The sequence below is a fragment of the Sus scrofa genome, chromosome 14 (assembly GCF_054392235.1).
Source record: "Sus scrofa isolate SSC_HxYL_T2T_F1_AM1 chromosome 14, Sscrofa_HxYL_maternal_Yorkshire_Landrace_v2.0, whole genome shotgun sequence".
Classification (NCBI taxonomy): Eukaryota; Metazoa; Chordata; class Mammalia; order Artiodactyla; family Suidae; genus Sus; species Sus scrofa.
In genome coordinates, this window is record NC_139396.1 from 136,387,336 (window position 1) to 136,415,121 (window position 27,786).

At 49.5% G+C, this 27,786-nt stretch overlaps 2 protein-coding genes across 27 annotated transcripts in view; one reads left to right on the forward strand and one right to left on the reverse strand.

Moving 5' to 3' along the window:
- Nucleotides 1–27,786, reverse strand: part of PCGF6 (polycomb group ring finger 6) — a 1,082,924-nt gene that overhangs the window by 502,039 nt on the left and 553,099 nt on the right. The window lies entirely within an intron of this gene.
- On the forward strand, nucleotides 1,383–27,425 carry SFXN2 (sideroflexin 2). 26 transcript variants are annotated; one of them, XR_014826832.1, is made up of 12 exons: nucleotides 1,383–1,490; nucleotides 14,234–16,342; nucleotides 16,472–16,642; nucleotides 18,231–18,329; nucleotides 19,312–19,387; nucleotides 19,706–19,791; nucleotides 21,032–21,468; nucleotides 21,608–21,674; nucleotides 23,048–23,097; nucleotides 23,356–23,405; nucleotides 25,187–25,234; nucleotides 26,039–27,425. XR_014826832.1 is itself a non-coding variant. In XM_021073471.2 (12 exons), the coding sequence occupies exons 2-12, from the start codon at nucleotides 16,182–16,184 to the stop codon at nucleotides 26,136–26,138; spliced, it is 969 nt and encodes a 322-aa protein (XP_020929130.1). In that variant the 5' UTR covers nucleotides 1,383–1,490; nucleotides 14,234–16,181; the 3' UTR covers nucleotides 26,139–27,425. The 26 variants fall into 26 exon arrangements, 12 of the variants coding, with proteins under 12 accessions (XP_020929130.1, XP_084851461.1, XP_084851462.1 ...); XR_014826835.1 differs by having other exon boundaries at nucleotides 21,032–21,092; nucleotides 23,356–23,484; XR_014826838.1 differs by having other exon boundaries at nucleotides 16,182–16,342; nucleotides 19,645–19,791.

Genomic DNA, 27,786 nt, shown 5'->3' on the forward strand with positions numbered 1-27,786 from the left:
AAACGCTCTTTGCAGCTCCTAAGTCAACCATCCTGGTCTAAATGCTTCCAAATCAATTTTTTCTTTGGCTCTAAAACTACTCAATTCTATTTTAACACCCTCCAACTAACTGCAGAGAAAGCAACAAGGAACAGTATCGAAGGTCAAATATGTCATAATTTACAATTTGGGAAAGTTTTAATTTGGTCTGACAGAGAAAAAAAGGCTTGCCCCAAAGTGACGGCTACTCTCCGTTTTTAATCTGCTCCAAACTGAGACTAAGACCTTTGGTTCTGGAGTGGTCATATGCAAAAGAAGGTTGCAACAGGTTCCAAAGGAAATGCTAAGGACCAGGCAGCAAGTTTGCCTCCACCACATGGATTACGTATTGTATAGGAGACTGGTCGTCACCGACTATCAGACCTTGCGGAATCCTCCGCAAATAAATGACTCGGGACTGCAGAAACGCGTCCGTCACGCAGACACCAAGACGGCGAAAATCCACCAGGCATCTTTTCTGAGCGACACCTCTTTGTGTCCTGGGATTTACACCCTTCCCCCTAGAGGCCCGCACATGGCGAGAAGGAGGAGAGCTAGGCTACCATTTCCCAGGGTACCTCCAGCGCGACCTCAAAGACAGTAGAACTGGCCCTTCTCCCCGCTTCTGGCCAGGCACTGGTGAACCCCACTTTCCTGCGGCGCAGCGAGGCCGATTCCCTGGGAAGATCTAAGCCTGTGTCCAGCTGCTGCTCTCCGCAGCTCCTCGGATCCGCCCTCATCCCAATCCTCAGAATGATGATGGAGCCCCTACTCAGTACGGGGATAACCACGCACTCTTCCAGCCCCTTCCCCTAGCTTCGGACCCGTTGCAAGCCCCGCCTTCCTCCCCAGGCCCAGATCTCTCTCCTGGGCCCACAGAGTCGGGGATGCCCGCCACCCCCCGAAACCAATCCATGACCTAAGACAGCAGGCTGAACGCCAGGCTATTCTCTCCTTGACTTTAAGTGCAATGCCGCGCCTCGAGCCTGGGGAAGGGAGGCGGGTGACCTACCGGCTCCGGAGGTACCCTGACCCCCACACTCACCATCCTCCCGCCGAGTCCCTCCTCCTCCTCCTCCTCCACCTCCTGCCTCCCCCGTTACCAGGGGCAACTGCTGCGGCGCCGCCCCCGACGTCCCTCGCACGCACAGCGGAGGAGCTGAGCAGCAGGACTGGGCGGGGTCCAGCTCCCCTTTCCCCGAAGTGCGCAAGCGCGCCAAAGTGCCCGCCTACTGCGCAGGCGGGCTGTTGGAGCGGCCGCTGGCAGCTGCAGGCTGGTGGAGACCCGGGGAACCGTGAAAACTCGCCCACTCAGCTGGCGGGGGCCACCTAGCCTATGATTGGTCCAGGAGAGGGGAGGGGGCGTGGCGAGGGGCGGTTCCCGGGTGGAAGCCAAAAGTGCATCCAGGCCAGGCTGCGAACGCGGGCTGCATCTGGTAGCAGTTGTCTCAGCACATTCCTTCTGGGACCAGGTAAGGGGTCTTGGGAGGAGGCAGCCTGCAGAATCTATCTCCAGTCCCCACATTCCGCGACGTAGCTTGCATTTCTGTCCTAACTCTGCTTAGGCGGGGCTGCAGCGTGGGCCGGGCTTCCACCTGCCCAAGCCACGTGGCACAAGAAGAAGATACCTGTGGACATCTTCCTTATGGCCTCCAGCACCTTCGTGTGCCAGGCTGAGGGGCGAGGGCGTCGTGGGTTGCACACCCGTCTCCACACACCTGTGTTAGAATCCGGGCTGGAGGAACCCTGGTGGTGGGAGGCTGCCTGTTGGAGGGCAAGAAACTGCCTGAGGACTGGCCCTGAGGGCTGGTATGAGGTGACAGCCGGGTGAAAGGCGTTTTAGGATGGATGATTTTGCTGAACTGCGTTGGACGGGTCGGTGCGCCGACTGCAGCCCGGAAGGAGGCAAAAATGGGCAGGCACTTACAGGCAAGAAAGAGTGAGAGGGATTCTGGGTGCTACCTCCCACCCCTTCCAAGGGCAGAGGACAGGAAGAAGAGTTATCACAGTTGTGCCAGGTTCTAGTCCAGACCCTGGAGACACAGCAAAGACAAAACTGTCCTCATGGAAGTTACATCTTTCCTAGTGAAATGCTTTTCATACATGATTTCATTTCATTCTCACAACCCTAGAAATTGGTTATTTTAAGTGCCTTTAAACACTGTTATTGTATTGTCCATGTGGAGGGAGCAGAGTGGTTTATACCTGAGATGTAAGTCCAGAGGTTTTTAAGAGCTGATAAAGTGTGGGCATGGATGATATACCTGGAGGTTTGGAGATGTGTGTGTGTGTGTGCACGCGCGTGCGTGTGTGCCTCTTACCTACCTCACTGGGTTCTTGTGAGGATTATATGAATTGTATATCAGGCACATAGAACATTGCTTGGCCATAGGAAGTGCTATGTGGGTCTTAGATATTAATAGTTTAATCTGGGTTTTGGGCTTTGCTTCTTTTACAACCAACAGGCTTTTCAGTATAGTTAAGATTATTGGAATGAAGGTAGGAGTTCCTGCTGTGGCACAGTGGGTTAAGGATCTGGCATTGCTGCAGCTGTGGCTCATATTTGATCCCTGGCCCGGGAACTTCCATATGCTGGGTGTGGCCATTTTTTAAAGAAAAAAAGGTTATTGGAACCAAGGCAGATTTTTTTCCTGAATGGTCCTGAATGCATATTCAACTAAAGTATTTTTTAAAACATCTACTACCTGCATACCTGTTTCAGATCCTTAAGGAGAAAACTTAGTTCAGAACCTTGACTGAAGTGCAAAATGAATGTTTAACTCAGAGCTTGCACTCTTTCAATCTACCCAACTCTAGTCTGTTGGTTCTTTTGTGAAAGGCAAGGCAGACTTCTCTTTCTTTTTCTTCTTTTCTTTTTTGTGTGTTTTTAGGGCTGCACCTGCAGCATATGGAGGTTCCCAGGCTAAGGGTCAAATTGGAGCTGTAGCTGCTGGCCTACACCACAGCCACAGCAATGAGGGATCCGAGCCACGTTTGTGACCTACGCCACAGCTCACAGCAACACCAGATTCTTTTTTTTTTTTTTTTTTTTTTGTCTTTTTGTCTTTTGTTGTTGTTGTTGCTATTTCTTAGGCCGCTCCTGCGGCATATGGAGGTTCCCAGGCTATGGGTTGAATCGGAGCTGTAGCCACCAGCCTACGCCAGAGCCACAGCAACGCGGGATCCGAGCCGCGTCTGCAATCTACACCACAGCTCACGGCAACGCCGGATCGTTAACCCACTGAACAAGGGCAGGGACCGAACCCGCAACCTCATGGTTCCTAGTCGGATTCGTTAACCACTGCGCCACGACGGGAACTCCAACACCAGATTCTTAACCCAATGAGCGAGGCCAGGGATCGAACCTGCGTCCTCATGGGTACTAGTCAGATTTGTTTCCGCTGAGCCACGACGGGAACTCCAGACTGTTCTTTCTAAATTGCCTGGTGTCTGACAGCATGGTTGCCTCAGTATCACATGATTGTACATAGGCATATACTACCAGGGCCTGCTTATTTAATTATTAGTCTCATTCTCCAGCTTGCTGTAAACACCCTTGACACTAGCCCTTGCCATCTCAGTGGTCTTTGTGTCTGAGCTTCTTGCATCTTTGACTGCTTTGATCTTCCTCTGATGTGAGTACTAGTGATGTTTTGTTATTCTTTCTACGTGGGGATTCAGATAGTGAAATCTTGGGAGTTCCCTGGTAGTCTAGTGGTTAGGATTCGGCGATTTCACTGATGTGGCCTGGGTTCAATCCCTGGTCTGGGAACTGAGATCCCCCTTCAAGCCACTGCATGCTGTGGCCAAACACACACACACACACACCCATAAAAATAGGGAAATCTTGGGAGTTCCCATCGTGGCTCAGCGGTAATGAACCCAACTAGGATCCATGAGGATGTGAGTTCAATCCCTGTCCCGCTCAGTGGGTTAAGGATCTGGCTTTGCCATGAGCTTTGGGGTAGGTTGCAGATGTAGCTTGGATCCCGCGTTGCTCTGGCTGTGGTGTAGCCTGGTAGCTGTAGCTCTGATTTGACCCCCCAGCCTGGGAATTTCCATATGCTGCAGGTGCCCTAAAAAGCAAAAAAAAAAAAAAGGTGCCCCCCACACCTTTACAAAAGGACACCCCAGAAGAGATTTGGAAGCCTGTTGTCTAAGCATCAGCTCTCTGGAAGGACGAGCAATACGTCAGGAGAGGCAGTCCATTATTTCATTTTTTTTTCTCTTCCTCTTTGCACCTTCCCTCCCTCTCTTTCTTTCTCTTTGTCCCTTTCTTGAGACAAATACCCCATATGGATAGAGGACCTGTCTAGGTGACGCTGTGCCTTGTGATCTTGGGAAAATAGACCTTAGCTCTTGTCAGATCTTTGAATAAACAGGACTGGATCTGTTTGTTGTTCACATTTATGTCTGTAGGGCCATGAGTACCCCAGGTGCTCACCTTGCTGGCAGACCTGCCTAGGCATCAGTTCCCTCCCGGAAGCTGAGATCTTGGCTTCCTAATGTCCTTGAGCTGTGGCATTTCCTAATCGGGAAGGTGGGGGGTATGGTCAGTCCCCTGTTTGATTGCCACCTCCTCCCTTGTTCCCTGTAGTGGCACCCTCCATATGATCGTCACCTTTTTAGGAAGTACTTCCTGTGGCTCGTGTGGGAAGAGGGAGGGTAACTGTTGAAGAAAACCTAAGAGACCAGCTAGGACTCGGTGTAGGAGGGGTAGACAATTTGCAGCTTCATGAAAGAAAGCCTGCTCTTACTTCTATAGCCATGGCAACTTCTGAATATGACCAAAAAAGGGTGTGTGGGGGGGCATCCTTGATTCCCAGAGAAGCCAAGATAGGTTGGAATGCATGTCAGGCAAGCAGTAAGTGTTTTTAGAGGGCAGATGAGGGCTATAGCGAAACTCCACAGTTGATCAGGGGAGGCAAATTTTATCCCAATAATTGTAAATACCAAGAAAGTGATAATTACAAAAGCCCAGAGTGCTTTGGAGGACAGGATGCTGTGGGACTATGTCAAAGAAAAGCTTGAGCTCCCGTCGTGTCACAGTGGAAACCAATCCGACTAGGAACCATGAGGTTGCGTGTTCTATCCCTGGCCTTGCTCAGTGGGTTAGGGATCTGGCATTGCTGTGAGCTGTGGTGTAGGTCACAGATGCAGCTAGGATCCCGCGTTGCTGTGGCTGTGGCCGGCAGCTGTAGCTCAGATTTGACCCCTAGCCTGGGAACCTCCATATGCCACAGGTGCGGCCCTAAAAAAAGGCAAAAAAAAGGAAGGGGCTTGAGTTTCCCCCCAAGGAGTCACAGAACTGTCTTCACTGGGGGGCAGTGGCATGAAGGAAAATGCTGAGACCACATAAAATTTAGATTTTTTTTTTCCCCTTTGTATTTTACATGAGACAAGGACTGGGCAGTTCCTGCCTTGACCTTGGTAACAGAGACAAAGGTTCTTGCATGATTTAGCAAATGATTACCACTGTATGGTAAAAGTGCTTCCATTAGGAAAGGCAGAGGACTTTCCAGTGTTGGTTTGTGGGGCTTAGGGTTGAGAGTGATGGCTGGGAAGTGTGTGTGTGTGTGTGTGTGTGTGTGTGTGTGTGTGTGTGTGTGTGTGTGTGTGTTGAGGGGGAAGCATGGCATTTGGGGCTGTCTCCATCCAGTGGGAGAATGGGGCTCTGTGAGCCAAGGCAGCATGCAATCTGCCAGCCAGACTCCGTTCTGCTTCCTGTAAAGTGAGGGCCCGTTAACCGTTTCTCCCCTCCCACGTCCTGGCTTCAGTTGGGACTGCATGAAATGCCTTTGGTCTTTGGACCAGCCTGCAGGAGCCAAGTCGGCCTGTCCTGGGAGAGCAGAGCCCAGAGCTTTCTTGTGGGCTCAGTGGTGGGGCAGGAGGGGGAAGCCAGAGTTCTGGTAGTGGACACTTGCTCTGGGGCATCTGACGTCTGCATAGCAGAGCCGGGGCCCGTCAGGGATGCGGTGGAAACTCCACTGTGGGCCTCTCCTTCCTCCTGGGGAAGCGGTTTACCCTGAGCCATCAGCCTGCTGAACTCTCTCCTGCCCCAGGAGTCTCAGAATTGACCGTCATGCTCCCTCTACCCCATCTATTGGCTTTTTTTTTTTTTCCCTTTTTATGGCCCCACCTGCAGCATATGGAAGTTCCTGGGCCAGGGATTGGATCTGAGCCTGGGCAATGCTGGATCCTTTAACCCACTGCACAGGGCCAGGGTTCGAACCCACGCCTCTGCAGCCACCTGAGCTGTAGCAATCAGGTTCTTAACCCACTGTGCTGCAGCGGGAACTCCTGTTGGCTGCTCTTGCCTCCTACCTTGCTGGTGGTTCTTTCTCATCTTTTGGAAGGGTTGTCTGATAAATATAGTGGTTTTTCAGGGTATGTCCTCGGCTCTCTCCTCCTCCCAGTCTGTGTATTCTCCCTGGAAAACATTATCTTCAGCTACTTCCAAGCTGCTCACTCCCTGTTTTCCTTCTAACCCAGACCTCCATGCTGGCTTTTAAGCCTGAATATCCAGTGGCTGACCAACTGAACCTCTTGTTTATTAGCAAATGCTCAAATTCTTGTGCTGGGGATTGGGGAAATCATGGTGAGCAAAATGGATACAACTCCTGGCTTCGAGGAGTTTATGGCCTAGTAGGGAAAGGTGCACATTCATTAAGGTAAAACCACAGAGGACCATGACAAACTGGCATGGCTTTGAAGGAGAAGTACGAAGCCAAGAGGGCTTTTTTTGTTGTTGTTGTTGTTGCTATTTCTTGGGCCGCTCCCGAGGCATATGGAGGTTCTCAGGCTAGGGGTTGAATTGGAGCTGTAGCCACCAGCCTACGCCAGAGCCACAGCAACGCGGGAATCCGAGCCGCATCTGCAACCTACACCACAGCTCACGGCAACGCTGGATTGTTAACCCACTGAACAAGGGCAGGGACCGAACCCGAAACCTCATGGTTCCTAGTCGGATTCGTTAACCACTGCGCCACGACGGGAACTCCCCCCAAGAGGGCTTATAGCAGAGCACTTGATGTAGTTGGGTGGGAGGGAGGAAAGGGGGCTCCTTCGAAGGATTCTCTGTGGAAAGGATATTTAAGCCAAGTCTGAACGACAAATGGGAGTTACTTACCAGTAACTCCAGCTGTCTGGAGAGAAAAAAGATACTTTTTTTGGGGGGAGGTTAAGGGGGAGCACTTGAAATTATTCGCTAATGAACCTGCTTTTAAGGCTGCTATTTATTCTGAGGTGGCTTTCTTGTAACTTCCTTTGCAGCTCTAATAACCCATGGGTCTTTATTGAAGTAGTGGTCTTGGGTGGAAAGACCGCTACTTTCACTAAAAAATATAAAACAATTTTGACTAGGTCTGTGGCTTCCATCAGCACTATGTTTCCTTCCCCTAAGATGCAAAGGAAGACTGGCTTTGTTTGCTCAACTCTTTGAGTGCTTTTGGATTTAGATAATTGTATAACTCAAAAAGAGAGCTTTTTAATTTTTTTGGCTACACCCTTGGTATATGGACATTCCCAGGCCAGGGATTTGAGCTGGAGCTGAGATGTTATGTGTTATGCCACAGCTGCGGCAATGCCAGATCCTTAACCTGCTGCACCACAGAGGGAACTCCGAGAAGACAGATTTTTATTTTATTTTATTTTTTATTTTTTTGACAGCTTTTTATTTATTTTTTATTTTTATGTTTATCTTTTGTCCTTTTAGGGCTGCACCCGTGGAATATGGAGGTTCCTAGGCTAGGGGCTGAATCAGAGCTACAGCTGCCAGCCTGCACCACAGCCACAGCTGGGCCAGATCTGAGCCACATCTGCAACCTACACCACAGCTCACGGTAATGCCAGATCCTTAGCCCACTGAGCGAGGCCAGGGATCGAACCCCCAACCTCATGGTTCCTAGTTGGATTTGTTTCTGCTGTGCCACGACAGGAACTCCCAGATAGCTTTTTAAATCTTACTCAAACCATACCTGTGAACTTGGAATTCAGTATATATGGAGAATCCTCCGTTAAGGTGATTTTTTTTTTCAAGAAAAAAGACAAATGGCATAGTAACAGAAGTGAATCTGAAAATAATTCCTTAAAATTAAAAAAAAAAAAAAGGATGAGCAGGTGTTATGTAGTTAAGAGAGGAAGGAATAGCATCCTGGACTGGCATTTGCAAAGGACCCAAGACAGACAGCAGCCTCTTGTGTATAAGAAAGTCTCATAGCATTTGCAACTCAACACAAGAAAAATCACACTCACCGTTTTCTCCTTTAAAGCCTATTTTTCTGCATTCTGTGTCAGCACTTTACTGCCCCAGTCAGAAACCCTGGTATCATTCTATTTATTTGCGATGGGTCAATTTGGCAAGGCTAGAAAAGCTCCCTAGGGACCCCTCCTCACCATATTTCTAGCAGGAGGGGGCTTTGAGGGAGAAGGGGCCAGTTTATAACACATACACACCTTCTTGTAGGTCCTATGGTGAAGGGATTTTAGTTAAAATCCCTAATTGGTTGGCTTTGAGTTAATCTAAAGGGAGATTATCCTGGGTGGCCTGACATAATCATATGGAATCTCTTTAAAAAAAGAGCTAGGCCAGCAGGTTAAGGATCCCGAGTTGTCACTGCTGTGGTTCAGGCTTCTCTTGTGCCGCAGGTTCGATCCCTAGCTTGGGAATTTCCACATGCCATGGGTGCAGCCGAAAAAGGGGGGGATAGACACCCCCACCCTGAGGTCAGAGATTCCAGGAGATAGGTGGATGGATGGATGGATGGATGGATGGATGGATAGATAGATAGATAGATCCTACTGATTCTGTTTCTGTGGTTGAGCCCTAAGAGATAGAATATTCCTCCTGTATCCAATCACTTAGCAAATCCCCAGATCATGCTGCTTTAAAAGGTTCTCTTCTTTTTTTTTTTTTTTTTTTTTTTTTTTTCAGTCGCACCCATGGAACATGGAGGTTCCCAGGCTAGGGGTCAAATCGGAGCTGTAGCCACAGGCCTACACTAGAGACAGCAATGTGGAATTCTAGCTGCATCTGCGACCTATACCATAGCTCATGGCAATGCTGGATCCTTAACCCACTGATCGAGGCCAGGGATTGAACCCAGGTCCTCATAGATGCTGGTTGGGTTCATTAACTGTCGAGGCACGATGGAAATTCCCAAAAGCTTTTCTTCTTTTGATCCTCCTCCTGGTTCTGGTGCGTCTGGGTTCATTTGAACCCCACTTATTGCCAGGGTTATTGGGGGTTCCTTTCCGGCTGGTCTCTGCATTCTATGTGGTCCTATCACACCCTGTTTATTTTCATCTGATGGCCCAGTTCTTTCTAAACTACACACCTGATCTTGTCACTCTTCTTAAAATCTTTTAATGGCTTCCTGAAATTTTCAGGCAAAATTTAAAAAGCCATAGCTTTTATTACATAATTCCACTTTCTCTCCTCTCTTGCCATATAGATCATACTTCCTTTGAAAATTTTTTTAGTGATTGCCCTAGAGTTTGCAATATATGCTTGCAACCAATCCAAGTCCAATTATACTATCCTACTTCACTGGTAGTGCAAATACCTTATAATAGAGTCTTCCTAATTCTTCCATCCCACCTGTTACAGCATGGCTGTCATTCATTTACTTATGGCTAAGTTGCAACCACTGAATACATTGTTGCTATTATTATTTTGAACTGTTATATATTTGTTAACTGGTAACAATTAGGGTAAGAAAAAAATACATGTATATATTTTGGCTACACCTGCAGCATGCAGAAATTCCTGGGCCAGGGGTCAAACCTGTGCCACAGCAGCAACACTGGATCCTTAACCTGCTGAGCCACCAGGGAACTCCAACAAAAAGAAATATTTAAATTTTACCTTTAATTATTCCTTGTCTGACCCTTTTTATGTAGTTAGACTTTATGACCCATATCATCTTATTTCTCTCTGAAAAACTTAACTTTTAACATCTTGCAGGTCAGGTCTATTGGTGGCAAATTCCTTCAATTTTATTTGTTTCAGAAAGTATTTTACTTCATCTTGATAATTTTGCTGTATATGGAACTCTAAATTAATAGTCCCCCCTTCATGGTTTCATTTATTTATTTATTTATTTATTTATTGAGAACTCAGGTTTATTATACCAGTGGGCTCAGAGGAGATCGCTCTCCGGAATCTAAGCCTATTTAATTTTTTGTGGCCATTCCATCAGCATTGTGGAAGTTCCCAGGCCAGGAATCGAATCCACAGCACGGCAGTAACAATGCTGCATCCATAATCCACTAGGCCACCAGGGAGTTCTCACAGTTATTTAAAATTCCTGATCTGGTAATTCCAAAGTCTCTGTCACATGGTTCTGATGTTTTGCTCTGTCTGTTCAAACTGTGGAGGTTTTTTTTTGCTTTTAGGGACGCACCTGCAGCATATGGAGATTCCCAGGCTAGGGGTTGAATTGCCGGCCCATGCCACAGCCACAGCAACACAGGATCGAAGTTATGTCTAATACCTACACCACAGCTCACAGCAATGCTGGATCCTTCATCCACTGAGCAAAGCCAGGGATCAAACCTGCATCCTTATGGATGCTAGTCAGATTCATTAATCACTGAGCCACATCAGGAGCTCCATTTTTTTTTTTTTTTTTTTTGTAATGGCTGCACCTGTAGCAAATGGATGTTCCCTGGTTGAATTGGAGCTGCAGCTGAAGGCCTGTGCCACAGCCATGGCAACACCAGATCCGAGCTGCATCTGCAACTTCTGCCTTAGTTTATGGCAGTCCAGATCCTCGACTCACTGAGTGAGGCCAGGGATTGAACCCGCATCCTCATAGAGACAATGTCAGGTCCTTAGCCTGCTCAGCTACAATGGGAACTCTGGATTTTTTCTCTTTTTTCCTTTTCGGATGCCTTGTCATTTTTTTGTTGAAAGCCAGATGTGTGTGAAGTTTTACATTTATCTGGCAAGGAGTTAGGCTGTGATTACTGTTTGCTAAAGCTCTAGGTGTCAAAAGTTACATTTCCCCTGTTGTCCTTGTTTTTGTCTCCACTGTTGTCTTTGGGTTTCTAGAGACCTCTTCTTAGATAAGGTCTGAGACTCACAGTTCTTTCTGTTGTTTTTCAGTTCTTCCTGTTACCGTACAGGAGCCTCTACCACCTGCAGTGTGAGCAGAGGGAGAATGTTCTATAGTCCTGTGATAGGGTGGGGGGGGTGCTGGACCTTCGCAAGTCCTTCTGGGCTCCCCTTCTCCCAGGGGAGTTAGGATCTGGTGAAACTCAAGGTGGTTAAGCTCTGGTAAAACAGACTAGGTAGGCCTTGTTAAAGGTGACAGAGGCCTCTAGGTGTACTTCAGAATGGCCACTTTCCCCATCTTCCTGCCAGAAGCACTTGGGAATTTTTCTCTGATCTTCAGCCTGAGAACCTAGTGAGCTCTTGGAGGTAAAACTCATAAAAGTGTGTCTCCCCATCCTCCACCCCACAGAAGACTGAGTCCCCCTGGAATTTTTTTTTTTTAACTCAGTGAATTTTATTACATTTATAGTTGTACAACAGTCATCACAACCCAGTTTTATAGCATTTCCATCCCACCCCCCCAGCCCCCCTCACCACCCCCAACCTGTCTCCTTTGGAAACCATAAGTTTTTCAAAGTCTGTAAGTCTGTGTCTGTTCTGCAAAGAAGTTCATTGTGTCCCTTTTTGAGATTCCCCATATGACCTTGGTGTCTGTCTAGCTAACCTCACTTTAGCATGACGTTTTGTAGGTCCATCCATGTTGCTGCAAACGCCATTATTTCTTTCCTTTTTTTTTTTTTTTTTTGTCTTTTTTCTTTTTAGGGCTGTACCCACGGCATATGGAGATTCCCAGGCTAGAGGCTGAATTGGAGCTGTAGCCGCTGGCCTACACCACAGCCACAGCAACGCAGGATCTGAGCCATGTCTGTGACCTACACCACAGCTCACAGCAACACCAGATCCTTAACCCACTGAGCAAGGCCAGGGATTGACCCTGAGTCCTCGTGGATACTAGTTGGGCTCATTAACCACTGAGCCATGATAGGAACTCCTATTTCTTTCCTTTTTATGGCTGAGTAATAGTCCATTGTGTTTTTGTACCACATCTTTTTTATCCTCTCCTCTGTCAATGGACATTTAGGTGGCTTCCATGTCTTGGCTATTGTGCTGGAGTACATGTATCTTTTTTTTTTTTTAATTATTTTTATTTTTTTCCATTATAGTTGGTTTACAGTGTTAAGTCAATTTTCTATTTTATAGCAAAGTGACCCAGTTTCTCTCACCAACATATATATATGTACATTTTTGTTTGTTTGTTTGTTTGTTTTTTAGGACTGCAACTGCAGCATATGGAAGTTCCCAGACTGGGGATTGAATTGGAGCTGTATCCACCGGCCTACACCACAGCCACAGCAACATGGGATCTGAGCCGCATCTGCGACCTACACCACACCTCATTGGCAATGCTGGATCCTTGCCAGGAATCAAACCCATGTCTTCGGGGATACTAGTTGGGTTCATTAACCACTGAGCCATGATGGGAATGCGTATATATATATATTCTTTTCTCATATTATCTTCCATCATGTTCCATTACAAGTGACTAGATATGATTCTCAGTGCTATATGCAGGATATCATTGCTTATCCATTCCAAATGCAATAGTTTACATTAACCCCTGACTCCCAGTGCATTCCACTCCCTTGCCCTCCCCCTTGGCAACTACAAGTCTATTCTCCAAATCCATGCATTTCTTTTCTGTGGAAAGGTTCATTTGTGCCATATATTAGATTCCAGATGTAAGTGATATCATATGGTATTTGTCTGTCTTTTTCTGACTTACTTCACTTAGTATGAGTCTCTAGTTCCATCCATGTTGCTGCAAATGACATTATTTTGTTCTTTTTTATGGCTGAGTAGTATTCCATCATGTATATATAATACATCTTCTTAATCCATTCATCTGTTGATGGACATTTAGGTTGTTTCTATGTCTTGGCTATTGGGAATAGTGCTGCAATGAACATGTGGGTGCCTGTGTCTTTTTTAAGGAAAGTTTTGTGGGATTTCTGGGACATATGGTAGGTCTATCTTTAGTTTTCTGGGGTACCTCCGTACTGTTTTCCATAGTGGTTGTACCAATTTACATTCCCACCAACAGCGTAGAAGAGTACCCTTTTCTCCACACCCTCTCCAGCACTTGGTATTTGTTGACTTGTTAATGATGGCCATTCTGACAGGTATGAGGTGGTACCTCATAGTAGTTTTGATACATGTATATTTGCGAGTCATGGTTTTCTCTGGATAGATGCCCAGGAGTGGGATTGCTGGATCAATGGTAATTCTGTTTTTAGTTTTTTTTCTCCCCCCATGGTCAATTCTGCCTAGGCTCTACCATTTAATTTTTTTTTATTACTCAAATGAATTTATCACATCTGTGGTTGTATAATGATCATAACAATCCAATTTCACAAGATTTCCGTCCCATAACCCAGGTACATCCCCCCACCCCCCCAAACTGTCTCCTCCGGAGACCATACGTTTTTCAATGTCTGTGAGTCAGTATCTGTTCTACAAAGAAGTTCAGTCTGTCCTTTTTTCAGATTCTACATGTCAGTGAAAGCATTTGATGTTGGTGTCTCATTGTATGGCTGACTTCACTTAGCATGGTAATTTCTAGGTCCATCCATGTTGCTAAAAATGTTGGTATTTCGTTCCTTTTAATGGCTAAGTAATATTCCATTGTATATATGTATGTACTACATCTTCTGGATCCACTCCTCTGTCAATGGACATTTAGGTTGTTTCCATGTCTTGGCTATTGTATATAGTGCTGCAGTGAACACATTTTTTTGAGGAATCTCCATACTCTTTTCCGTAGTGGTTGCACCAGTGTCCCCCTGGAATTGTTAACTCTCAAGCTTGTCCACACTGAACTTCCAGCAATTTGTCAATTAATGTTGACATTTTCCAATGGTACTTGCCCCAGGGTTGAGCTTTTGTTCCCAGTAAGCTGTGATTTTCTGTACCTGCCTGTCTCTCCAAGCTTGGGGGCAGTGGTTTGCCCTGTGACTTCACTTCTCTGATGGGTCTAAGACCTGTTGGTTTTCAGCCTGTTCAGCTTTTTTGATGTTCTGAGGAGAGGAGTGACCACATTCAGGCTCCTCACATGTCAGACCTGACCTGCCTTAGCTTTCTTTTTTTTTCTTTCTTTTTTAGTGCTGCACATGCAACAAATGGAAGTTCCAGGGCTGGGGTCAAATCGGAGCTATAGCTGCCGGCCCACGCCACAACCACAGCAATACCAGATCCAAGCTGCATCTGCAACCTACTCCACAGCTCATGCCAACACCGGATCCTTAACCTACTGAGTGAGGCCAGGGATAGAACCTGCAACCTCATGGTTTATAGTCAGATTCATTTCTGCTGTGCAACAATGGGAACTCCACCATGTGCGGTTCTTAACCCACTGAGCTACAATGGGAACTCCTGTGTTAGCTTTTCAAGTCATGGATTCCAAAACCCAATTATAGGCAAGAGTTCTGAAGTCAATCAGTCTGAATTAAAATCCTGGCTCTGCCACTGGCTAATACTTATGTGACTTGATACGGTTCCTTATCTGTGCTTTGGTTTCCTCATCCATAGAATGGGCTTAAATTTAAGAGTATCTTGGAGTTACCTGGTGGCCTAGTGGTTGAGGATTTGGCATTGTTACTTCTGCGGCTTGGGTTCAATCCCTGGCCTGCTCAGCATGAAGCAGAGAGTCCAGTGCAGGGTGGGAGCTCAGTGACCATTGCCTGTTATCATCATCATCAGGTCCCCACATGCACTGTGCTTTAAAGGCTGGCTCTTCTTTTTGCCTGGGGTACCTCTCCTCCGTCTATCTAATAGCTGGGCCATACGCCATAGCTGTGGCAACACAGGATCCTTAACCCACTATGCCACAGCAGGAACTCCTGTCTACTAACTTTTACACGTCCTTCAAGATATTGTGTATTTCAGGAGTTCCTGCTGTGGTGCAGTGGGATCGGCGTTGTCTCTGCCGTGGCTAGGGCTGCTGCTGGGTCCCAGGTTCTATCCTGAGCCCCAAACAGTGGGTTACGTACGGATCTGGCCTTGAGGCAGCTGCAACTGTGACTCAGATTCGGTCCCTGGCCCAGGAATCTCCATATGTTGCGGGGTGGCCAAAAAAGAAAAGAATAATTGTTTATGTCCTATTCTCACAAAGTGTGTTCAGAATCCCTTATCCATTTTAGATGAGATGACCTTGTAATTTATTGTCCAAACTGGGACGGACACTCTTGAAGGTGAGAGGGGATGCTATTAAAAATTACCCCAGGACAAGAGGCGCCGGCAAACCAAGAGACATGGTCATCTCAGGTTTGGGTCCCTCTTCTCTGGCTTTCTGCTGCTCCCCCGCCCCCCCCACCTGTCAGCACCATTGTCACACTGCTGTCCTCGTTGATTGACTTGTTTGTCCCCCTCCTGTTCTGTAATGCCTTGAGGGCAGACATGGCACCTCGTCTCACTCACAACCGTGGCCAGGACTTCTCACAGGGCCAGCATGCAACACACACACACACACACACACACACACACACACACACCCCTCACACTCTCTGAAATGAAGGTGATCTGGCCGTGTTTGTTTCCATCTTTATCTGTGCTTGTTTCTGCCTTCAGTGTGGTCTCGCTCCTCCTCCTCCTTCAGATAGATCTGTCTTCTGGGGCTTCACTCACATTCCACCTCTTTTGGGAAGCCCCCCCACCCCAATTACTGTTTCCCCCCATCCCTGCTTCCTCTCCTCCCCATGCTTATGGTGCTGTATGTATTACCTACGTTCCACAGCTGGGCTCTCCTTCCCTAGTCAGACTCAACTCCCCAGGACGGGCATGGTGTCCCCTTTCTCCTGTCTCCCCCACAGCATGATCAGGCACCAGACGGGCCACCAGCGGGCATGCAGGAAACCCATGTTGGTGCCCAGTTGCTCAGACTGGTGACCATTCGGTGGGCCCTTTCCAAGCCGAGGCAGATGATGCTCGTGGCTGGTGAAAGCCATCAGTCCGCAACAGCGGGAGGTGCCCAGGGCCTCAAAGGCAAGCTTTGATCTGGGGACAGCCCTCATTTGTCCTCTGTTCTGAAGTCCAGCCTTTTATGTGAGAGCAGATGGAGGCTGACCTGTCCGGCTTTAACATCGATGCCCCCCGTTGGGACCAGAGCACTTTCCTGGGGCGGGTCAAGCACTTCTTCAATATCACAGACCCCCGCACCATCCTGGTGCCCGAGCGGGAGCTGGACTGGGCCAAAGCGATGGTGGAGAAGGGCAGGTGAGCGGTTCGGGGAAGCGGCTGGAGGTTCCCTCGGAGGAGGTGGAACGGAAGACGAGGGCCTAGGCAGAGGGCTCGGGAGGGATGCCCCGGTCCGGGAGGTAACTCTGCCTGTTGTCCTGGGGGCAGGGTCGGGGCTGTCCCCCCAGGTACCCCAGTGGAGCAGCTGCTCTATGCCAAGAAGCTCTACGACTCAGCCTTCCACCCTGACACCGGGGAGAAGATGAACGTCATCGGGCGGATGTCCTTCCAGGTCCCTGGCGGAATGATCATCACGGGCTTCATGCTCCAGTTCTACAGGTGCGCCCCGGCAGCAAGGCTGCTTGGACCTGCTAGACGGGGAGGCGTATTAGGATAATAGTAAGAGCTGTCTTTATTGATCCCTGACCAGATACCAGGCCCTGTGTTAAATTCCTGTGTGTATCGCCTCATTTAATCTCAGCAACCCTTTCGAGAGGTACTTTTTTCTTTTTTTTTTTTTTTTGTCTTTTTAGGGCTGCACCTGCAGCATGTGGTGGTTCCCAGGCTAGGGGTTGAATCAGAGCTGCAGCTGCTGGCCACAGCCACAGCCACAGCAATGCGGGATCCGAGCTGCTTCTGCGACCTACTCCACAGCTCACAGCAGCACTGGATCTTTAACCCACTGAGCAAGGCCAGGGACTGAGCCTGCAGCCTCATGGTTCCTAGTCAGATTCACTTCCGCTGTGCCACAGCGGGAACTCCGGAGAGGTACTGTTTTGATTTCCATTTTATAGATGAAGAACTGAGGTCCTAGAGAGGTTACATAACTTGTCCAGGTTCACATAGCCAAGAAATATTGGAGCCTGGCTGTATGAACTGAGGCACTCCTCTTTAGAATTCTCAACAAAGGAGCAGTGCTAATTCCTTTTAAAAAAGTACTTATTCAAGGAGTTCTCCTGGGGTGCAGTGGGTTAATGACAGCTGTGTTGTCATTACAGCAGCTTGGGTCACTGCTGTGGCATGGGTTCAGTCCCTGGCCTGGGAAGTTCCACATACTGTGGGTGCAGCCAAAAAAAAAAAAGAGTGGTTATTCAACAACGAATTTAATGTATTTTTATAATGTAATATCCACGTAAAAAACCAGGAAACCCCTTTGAGCCCAGTGGGGAGGGGAAAGTTGCTCGGTAGCTCTCTTTTCTCCATGCATTTGCTCCCAGCTTTTTTTTTTTTTTTTTTTTTTTTTTTTTTTTGTCTTTTTGCCATTTCTTGGGCCACTCCCATGGCATATGGAGGTTCCCAGGCTAGGGGTTGAATCGGAGCTGTAGCCACCGGCCTACGCCAGAGCCACAGCAACGCGGGATCTGAGCTGAGTCTTCGACCCACACCACAGCTCACGGCAACGCCGGATCGTTCACCCACTGAGCAAGGGCAGGGATCGAACCCGCAACCTCATGGTTCCTAGTGGGATTCGTTAACCACTGCACCACGACGGGAACTCCCTCCCCAGCTATTGAGCCAGGCCTGGGGAATATGAAAACTGTAGTCCCTCCACTCAGGGAGCTCCCAGTTTTGTGGTGATCAAGAAGTGGACGGTTATAGTCCGGCCTGCTAAGTGGTGGGTGGGGGGCAGAATATGGCATTGTGGGAGCATAGAGAATATAGCATTGTAACTGCGTCTCGGGCAAGGTAGGGAAAAGGCCGGGAAGGTTCCGAGGAAGAAGCGATGTCTCAACAGAGCAGGATTCAGGCACGTTCGGAAAGGCAGGGGGTGAGGATGTTCCAGGGAGAGGGGCAGCCTGTGCAAAAGCCCAGGTGCATAAAACAGTGTGGGAGCAGCTGGGGAGTGGCAGGTACTGTGATTTGACTGGTGTCCCCCAGGTCCCCCTCCATCCTTCTCTCTGCCTCTCCGGGCCTCCCTTCCTTGTAGGACGATGCCGGCAGTGATCTTCTGGCAGTGGGTGAACCAGTCCTTCAATGCCTTAGTCAACTACACCAATAGGAATGCAGCTTCCCCCACGTCGCTCAGGTAGGAGACCTGAACCCCAGGCTGTCCCCATGGGCCTCCTGCCTCTGGGGGAACAGCCCTTCTGAAGGCTCTGGGACATCCATCCTCTCTAGGTGGCACTTGTCCCGGGCAGGTGACCAAGTCTCCTTTCAGGGTTCGGAAGTATTAGACTGACCAGGGTTCGGAAGTATTAGACTGACCAGCTTCTTCCTACAACAATTCAAGACTTGATCATTCATGCATCCATTCTACAGATATTTCTTGAGTATCTCTGGGTGCTGAGCATGGTGCTAGGTTCTAGGTTCAGGGGATATGTTTAAGTAAGACATGATGGTCCCTGGAGTTTAAGGTCTTTTAAGAAAACAAGTCTATAGGGCTACTAAGAGTCAAAGAAGAGATGGTGTTTCCAGTTCTTCAGCTCTAAGAAGTCTACAGTTGTAAAGGAAAATTAATATTTCTGTCAAATGAAAAGGATGGATGTGTGTGTATATATATATTTGTATATATATGTATGTGTATATGTGCGTGTATATAGATATAAAACTGAACCACTTTGTTGTCCAGCAGAAATGATCACAACACTGTAAATCAACTAGACTTCAATAAAACTTTAAAAAAGCCCCCAAAATTTTAAAAAAGAAAAGAAAAGTGGCATAATAATCTCAGCCGAGGGGCATCTGTGTAGAGGGGCGGGTCAGGGAAGTCCTTTGTGGAGAGCCGACATTTCAGCTGAGTTTTGAGAGATAAGGACTTAGCCATGCAAGATCCCAGGGAAGACAGATAGATAGAGATAGAGAGGGACAGAGGCGCTGAGCAGGAACATGCTTGGGGGTGGGGGGGCTGGAGCATCTGAGTTGGGGGGAGATCACAAGATGAGGCTGGGGACAGACCACATGAGCTTCTTGGTCATGAAGCCACATTTCCAGACTTTAATCACTCAAGCTCTGGTACTGCCCTCAGCCAGCAGGGGTCCCTCCTCCCCAACAACTCTCTTCTCCAACAGGCAGATGGCAGTTTCCTACATCACAGCCACAACCACGGCGGTGGCCACCGCTGTGAGCATGAACATGATGACAAAGGTACCTTTGTGGCTGCTGTGGGCATGGTGGCCACAAGGGGGCAGCAAAAGTCTTAGGGAAAACTCTTCCCCAGGCAGGGGTCATTTCCCATCTAGGTGATTTGGGTTTGGCCAGAGCCTAGCCAAGTAGTGGGAAATTCATCAGGGCTGTCCCCAGGTTGGTCCTTCTGGGGCTTTTGAGGGCATTTGGGGTCCCTGACTGGGTGTCTGGATGTGTGGCCATAGTGAGGTCTGATTTCTTGTTTTGTCTTCCTTAAGCCCCTGCCACACCTATTTACCAGTGAACCTGAACTACTCCCATGGTTCTCTTCCCCCACAGAGAGCTCCACCCCTGGTGGGTCGCTGGGTGCCCTTTGCCGCTGTGGCTGCTGCCAATTGTGTCAACATCCCAATGATGCGACAGCAGTGAGTACAGGAATCCCCCTTCCTCCCTTATAAACCATGAGGTTAGCCGGGAAAGGGCAGGAGACCACGGCGGGGGGGTGGCTTGTTGGTGCTGCAGTGGGTGCGGGGAGGGCTGCTGGGCTGCGCTTCTGAAGCTTCGGTGAGGCCTGGCTGCTCCTACAGTGATGGCTTTGGGAGTGGCAGATGGCTGGGTTTCATCTGTGATAACTGTTGTGAGAGTCATTTTTTTGGACGGTGTGGGATGGGGCCTGGGGCTGGGGTGGACCCATGTCCTTTCAACTACAACTGGGTTTAACTTGTGAACTCAGCCTGCTTCCAAAGCCCCTGGGGCAGCTTATAGAATAAAATGTAGCAAAGCGTCCAAAGATAGAACAGAGCCAAGAAGCTTTGAAAGAAGCTCCTGGCCTAGAGAGAGGTTTTCCAGGCACCAAGCTCTAAGCTTCACAGCAGGAAAGGTGAAAGGAGAAACCTGCTGTGTCTCACTGTCCTTGTTTCTTGACTAGAGAAAGCACAGATGTTCCTCTGTCACAAAACTTAATGATGTCATACATATAAAGCACTTAAAATAGCCCCTGGAACCTAAGAAAATGCTCCATCAGCATTAGCTCTCATAGCCACCGTGGGCATCACTGCCTTCATCACCAGCATCTCCAAGGCACTTAGTAGCAAACAGTTCATCCCATTCCCCTTGCAGAGAGAACAGCCAGAGTGGTCGTGCATTCACACGGCGCCCCTCCTCGTCCCCTCCCCTGACCCAGTTGTTCCTTCTGAGGAATGAATGCGTCCCGGCCACCCACCTGGTCTTGCATGGAGTGCTGTCAGGACCCGGCCTGAGACTAACAGCCAGGGCAGCTCTTGTCTCTTGTCTGGTCACCGTGTCAGGCACTGGACTCAGCACTTCATGGGCATTATCCCGTTTAATCCTCACCAAGTCCTCTGAAGTGGGTGCCGTGATTATTCCCATTTTGCAAATGAGGAGAACTGTGTCCTTAGAAGGATCAGGGAACTTGCTCAAGATCGTACAACTTACTCTGTAGCTTCCGGATTCAGCCTCGTCACTCGAGGCCCAGTGCTAGCTCTCTGAGCCTCCACCCTAGATCCCGGCCGCCATACGGCTCTCTGGAGCAGGAGGTGGCCCCCTAGAGCTTGAATCCCCTGGCTCTGGCCCCCTAGTGTGTTAAATCGCTAGCAGGCGTCCAGCACCCCTTTTCCAAGCCCAGCACCTCCTATCTGTGTTTAGGGAGCTCATCCAGGGCATCTGCGTGAAGGACAGGAACCACAATGAGATGGGTCATTCCCGGGTGAGCAGAGGCCTGCCTTTTGGGGTGGGAGGAGGGACTTCCCTTTCACACCCTGTCCTGGTCTTTTTGGGGCGGGGGGCATACTCTCGGCATGCGAAGTTCCCAGGCCAGGGATCCAACCTGTGCCACGGCAGTGACCCAACCCACAGCGGTGACAACGCCAGATCCCTAACCTGCTGCACCCCAGGGAAACTCCTACCCTGTCCTATTCTTAGTGGTGAGAGCGGGCCTGGACTCTACCATAGGGCTGAGAACCCGTCTCCCTGACTCCATCCTCCTTCTCCATCGATTTTCCCTCCACATCTCTGTTTGTGTCTTTTCATCAGCATTTCTGGTCCTGAAGCCCTAAAAATACAGCCCTCTGGGAAAGGGCCAGGTGAGGTCACTCAACCCTTTTGCCATCTCAGACTTGGCCATGGCCCTGACCTTGACCCTGACCCTGACCCCGTCCTCTGGTGCAGCCCATGGATACTGGATAAGGTCATTCCTGACAGCTTACTCTTTTCTGCCCTCAGAGAGCTGCGGCCATAGGCATCACCCAGGTGGTAATTTCTCGGATCGCCATGGCAGCCCCCGGCATGAGTAAGATGGGAAAGCCCTCCTATCCTGGGGGACCCTGGAACACGTGATGGAGACTTTGGCCACACTTTGGGTGGGGGGTGGGACACCATTCTCCATGGCCATGCTTCTCAAACTGGTTTCCTTGAGTGCCAGAAGCCACGGGAGAGCCATGGAACATCAGTTAATCGGAGATTTGGTGGAGAAAGTTATTTTCATTTAACAAATATTCCTTAAGTTCCTTCAGTGTGCTGGACATAGCGTGGGGTGATGGGGAGACAGTGGCAGAGAAAATAAGTCCCCTGTCCTGGTTTCGCTTCTAGGCGGGGCATGTTAGAGTAAGATACAAAACTTCTGTGAGCCTTCAAAGATGGTTTTGTTTTTTATTTTATATATATATAAAATTTTTTTTTTTTTTGCTTTTTAGGGCCATACCCGTGGCATATGGAGGTTCCCAGGCTAGGGGTCAAATTGGAGCTATAGCTGCCAGCCTATGCCACAGCCACAGCAACGTTAGGTCCGAGCCACATCTGTGACCTACACCACAGCTCACGGCAACACCAGATCCTTAACTCACTGAGCAAGGCCAGGGATCGAACCTGCAACCTCATGGGTCCTAGTCAGATTCATTTCCGCTGTGCCACAGCAGGAGCTCCTGTTTGCTTTTTAAATTTTTATTTTTTATTTATTTATTTTTTATATTTTTGTCTTTTGTCTTTTTAGGGCCGCACCCACAGCATATGGAGGTTCCCAGGCTAGGGGTCCAATTGGAGCTACAGTTGCCAGCCTACACCACAGCTCACAGCAACGCTGGATCCTTAACCACTGAGCGAGGCCAGGGATTGAACCTGCAACCTCATGGTTACTAGTTGGGTTCGTTAACCACTGAGCCACAACAGGAATTTTTAACTTATAGTTGATTTACAATGTTCTGTCGATTTCTGCTGTTCAGCAAAGTGACCCAGTTATACATATATACACATTCTTTTTCTCATATTATCTTCCATCATGTTCTATCATAAGTGATTGGATATAGTTCCCTGTCTATATAGCAGAACCTTGCTGATTATCCATTCTGAATATAATAGATGGCATCTGCCATCCCCAGACTCCCCAATGACGGTCTTGAGAAGGGTGCCCTGCGCCTTCGGGACGTGTCCTCCTGTCATTACAAGTGTGCAGGTTGAGAGGTTCGAGAAGCACCCTTCCGCTAGGACTTGGGGGGAGAGGGCAGGTGTGGCCACGCCTGCAGTCTTTCATTCTTCTCCCGAATGAAATGGATTTTTGGAATTTCTGGGCACAGAGGGGGAGTCACTCGTCTGTGATTTGGCTTCGGGAAGGGGTCTTGGGGGAAGTTCTGCAGCCCGCCCCCCAGCCTTTCCCCTGGTCTCTTCCAGTCCTGCTGCCGGTGGTCATGGAAAGGCTGGAGAAACTGCGCTTCATGAAGGTGAGTGGGTTCTCATTTGCATCTTTCCTGCCCCGAGGCCCCCAGCCTCACACATACTGGGGGCTCATGACCCTCTTCTCCTTCCCTCCTGCCCCCGCGCCCCCATCTCCGCTGGCTCCCTGTTTGTCCGCTTTGTCTGTAGAGGGCAAGGAGGACGTCTCCCCACGGCGCCAGGGTTTCTAGGAGACTGTTGGGCGTGGGGCTCACCTCGAGGTACGTCCAGTCCCACATGGGCTCTCTCTTGTCTGTTCTGTGCAGAGAATCCGGGTCCTGCACGCCCCGTTGCAGGTTCTGCTGTCCGGGTGCTTGTGAGTAATGGGTCTTCTTGGTTTGGAGTCAGCGGTGGGGTTCCAGGATCTGTCTTCTTGTGCCCAGGCTGGAAACCAGGTACTCCTTTACCTGATTTCAAGAGCACCTCTCTTGGAGTTCTCTGGTAGCTCAGTAGGTTAAGGATCCACCATGTCACTGCTGTGGCATAGGTTGCTGCTGTGGCACAGGTTCAATCCCTGAACCTGGAGCTTCTGCATCCCACAGGTGTGGCCAAAAAAAATGCCCTTCTAGAGAGCTCTCACTCCATCTTTCCAAGGGCACCAGGCTGGCCCTGTGTACAGGCCTATGTGGAAAGTAGTGCCCCCGGGTGCCCTCCTGTCCTGGGGTCTCCCCTTTGACCTGAGGTCTGCAATGATTTCAGAGAAGAGACAAAAATGGTGAGATCGTCCCACCACAATAGAGACATGATAATGTGACAGAGGCATTGGCAGATGCCGTAAACTTACGCAGTGTTATGTGTCAGGTATATCTCAGTATATACATATAATTGAAAATGACAACAGAGACTGGGCCGGTCAAGCATCCCATCCTGACACAGAGGGCAGGGCCTCAAGTCATGTAGCATTCCTAGGAGCCTGCCCTTGACTGGACATGTCCCAGCATTAATCATGCCTTGTGAGGCCGTGAGGCTAATGACAGCAACCAAAACCAACATGTATTGGAGTTCCTGCTGTGGCACAATGGGATGGGCGGCATCTCTGCAGCACCAAGACACAGGTGCCATCCCCGACCCAGCACAGTGGGTTAAAGGATCCAGTGTTGCCGCAGCCGAGGCATAGGTGACAGCTGTAGCTTGGATCCGATCCGATCCCTGGCCCGTGAATTCCATGTGCTATGAGGTGGCCTGAAAAGGGGGAAAAAAAAGTGTATTGGGTGTTGTCTGTGTGTCCTTACTGTGCTGATGTTTCCCATCTATAATTTCACCCAATTCCCTGAGCCGTGGAGGTACTCAGGCTGCTGTCGTCTCCTTGCCCAAGTGTCTCTAGCTGGGAACTGCTGGAGCTGAGAGGTTGGGACCGCAGCAAGCTTAACATTATGTCAGACTGTTTTCTGTGGAGTTCCCACTGAGGGGCAGTTACCACAGACTGCATGTGTCACCCGTGTCACTCCTGCCCTCCCTCTAGTGGCTCAGAGGGAACTTGCCTGAGAGGCACAGCTAGGAAGCGGCAGAGCTGGGATACAAACCCAGGTCTGTTCAATTCCCAAATCCTCTAAGACGTGATGCTGAGAACTCGTTAGGAATAAAGACTCTCAGGCCCTTTCCCAAGACCTACTGAATTAGTGTTACATTTGAGCGAGTGCCTTGAGTTCCCCACATCTCCCGTGTTCTGAGCACCGTGCTTGGAATCTTGTGAAGTTGTGAGAAGTGCTGCCTCGTCTCCTCCAGCAGCCCGGGCACTCAGCGAATATGGGAGGAGGACCCTGGGTTCACAGCCCTCTGCTCTCCCTGTACATCCGAGGGCCCCTGTGGCTTTTAGGGCTGCTGCTCGCATGCCCTAGTGATTCCACTCTCTTCACCTGCTTGAATGACCCACAGGAGGATGTGGGATGAGGGTGGGGGGTGGCAGAAGACTGCTTCTGTCCCGTGCCAGAGTGAGTTCCCTGGCACTAAGACTAGGAATAAAGTTGGAGGGAGGGGAGCTTTGGGGCCAGCTGAGTAGGCATCTCCTCCTTCCTCTGGGCGACTCAGCGATGGGGTGTGGGTGGCTCTGGGAGAGGCCAAATGCCCCCTAACACTTTGGTTTCTTCTTTCTTCCAGCCTCATCTTCATGGTGCCGGTGGCGTGTGGGCTCTTCCCGCAGAAATGGTACCAGCTGTTCATTCCTCATTTTGTTTTACTAAACGCGCTGTCCCTGCTTTTGCTGACCTGCCAGCTGTGCTGAAGGAGAGAGGGCCGGGCTGGGCAGCCCAAACTCCGGGCCTCTTAACCCCCAGTGTATGGCAAACCAGGCAGAGCTCCAAGGGGCAGACAGGTTGCTCACTCCCAGTGAAGCAAAGGCTGCCTCGGAGAGAAGGTGGGGAAACGATAAGGGCCATTCTGTCCCTGCTGGTTGAGTTACTAGATACATCTCCCCTGGCTGGATCTGGTCTTTGAAATTGAACAAGAGGGTAGGTACCTACTCTGGCTGATATTTGCCAGAGGGTGGATGGCTGGGACCCCTCCACTTCCTTTGCAGGTCCTGGGAAGGGCGGGGCAGGGCATGAGAAGAGATGACGGCCAAGGGAAGGGAAGCCTCAGCCTGGGGTGGGGGCGAGGGAGGGCGGGGGAACCGGCTCCGGGAGACCAGATGTAGTTTGAATACATACCGAGAAGATGCCCGTGTCCCTTTGCTTGCTGCTCTCAGCTCAGTAGTCCTGTGCTCCACATCTCCCATGTTCTGAGCACCGTGCTTGGAATCTTGTGAAGTTGTAAGTTTAGCACCAGGGAGAATGAAGTCAGGGCTCGACAGACGTAAAAGCAGCATACTGTGGGGGTATGGAGGCCATTAATAATTCTGATGGAAAAATCAGGAAGGGCTTCTTAGAGGTGGCGTCTGAGTTAGATCTTTTTCCGAGGGTAGTTTGCTGCTCATCCAGGTGGCGTGCTCACGACTCTCTTCTCTCTTCTCAGCGAATTGCCAGTTTCCTATTTGGAACCGGAGCTCCGAGACAGCATCAAGGCCAAGTGTGAAGAACCTGTGCCTTATGTCTACTTCAATAAGGGTCTCTAAGTGCTCTATCCCAGCAAGGACCAGTCCACACCCCTATCCACCAGCTCCTCCTTAGCCTCCCTGGATACCTGTTCCCTCCTTCCTTTTTGCCGATGGGGCCTTGAAGGCCAGGGTGGATTTGGGGGGTAAGGGTGGGGGCGGGAGGATGCCTCATGCTTCTTCCAGGCACCTGGGCTTATTGGACTCTAGGGGATAAACATGAACAGGGGAGAAAGGCCAGGTCTTCTGTCTGCTCTCACCCAGTCCCCAGCCCCTGGAGACCAGGAGCTGAGACCCCCTTAGGAAGAAGTTGCTGGGACCCTGGGGAAGACACTTGAGCAAACTATTTGGAAAAATTAGGAAACCTTTGGGATTCTGGTCCCAGCCGGGGTTGAGCAAGAAGCCCTCTTCTTTTTCTCACCTGCTCTCAGGCGAGGGAACCTTTCACCCTTGCAGTTCCAGCTCCCTCAGGAAATGGGAGGGAAGAAGCCGGGTCGCCTTGGGCCCCTCTCTGCTCTTTCCCTTTCTCCTGCCCAGTGCCCCCCGTCAGAAAGCTTCTCTGGGAGTCTTGCTAAACTTGAGTTTATCAGGCACCCAGGAATTTTTAGTGGAAAGAAAGAAGAAAAAAAAAAAAAAAAAAAGGGACATTGTGTGGAGTTCCCTGATGGCCCAGTGGGTTAAGAGTTCAGTGTTGTCACTGCTGTGGTGTGGGTTCAATCCCTGGGCCAGGAATGTCTGCATGCTCTGGGCGAGGCCGAAAAAAAAGGACGTTATGGAGGCAGCAGAGTTTCGTGGTGCTTCAAGCCATGTCCGTTGATACTGACTTCTTTCTCCTGCCCTAAAATCATATCTGATTCTGCTTCTCTGTGTCTAAAAGGTAATTCCACTAACCGTGAGTAAAAACAAAGGAGGGAGGCATTCACTGAACATTTTCATGGGTATAATTTCCTGGCTGCCTCCCTTCCTCAGCCCACTGGGTTAACACCAAAGAGAGACTGGTGCGGACTGAAGAGGAAAGGGAAGTTTTATTTGGACGCCTCTGAGAGGAAATCAACCAGGACCAAAGAGCCTTAAAGGACACACAGCCGAGCGCAGCCACTTGCCCGTCTCCGCTTGGCTGCTCTAGGGGATTTAGCAAGCCTGTGGGGGAGGGCAGGCTGCTGTGGCTGACCTGGGGCCAATGTCTGTATGAGTGGACATTGTCTAGTGGAATTTACTGACTGATCAAAGGATGTCACTGTGAATCCCATTTCTTGAAAGAGCACAATGAAGTCTGTACACTGTGTTAATAAAGCTGGATGGAAAGCAGGGTCTGGTCTTACTTTGGCCTTGGCGTAGAGGAGGGTATGGCAGCTATAAGGGGAACCTGTCTGGTGCCTGGAGGCCTTTGTTCAGCTTCCTTTTTATGGAAGGAAAATCCACCTGTCTTTTGCTTGAGGCTCCAGAGATTCCCATCTCACAGGGGCGGGAGTTGGCAAACTATGGCTCGAGGGTCCAAATCTGCCTGTTAATCTGCTTTTTTTTTTTTTTTTTTTTTTGTCTTTTGCCATTTCTTGGGCCTCTCCCACGGCAAATGGAGGTTCCCAGGCTAGGGGTCGAATTGGAGCTGTAGCCGCCAGCCTCCGCCAGAGCCACAGCAATGTGGGATCCGAGCTGCGTCTGCAACCTA

What these genes read in the sequence shown, in the direction of transcription:
- SFXN2 (XM_084995335.1), top strand. Translation starts at nt 16,182, where the DNA reads ATGGAGGCTGACCTGTCCGGCTTTAACATCGATGCCCCCCGTTGGGAC. An exon ending in TTCATGCTCCAGTTCTACAG is followed by an intron (nt 16,643 to 18,230) that starts GTGCGCCCCGGC and finishes CCTTCCTTGTAG; the next exon opens with GACGATGCCGGCAGTGATCT. An exon ending in GGGCTCTTCCCGCAGAAATG is followed by an intron (nt 25,235 to 26,038) that starts GTACCAGCTGTT and finishes CTCTCTTCTCAG; the next exon opens with CGAATTGCCAGTTTCCTATT.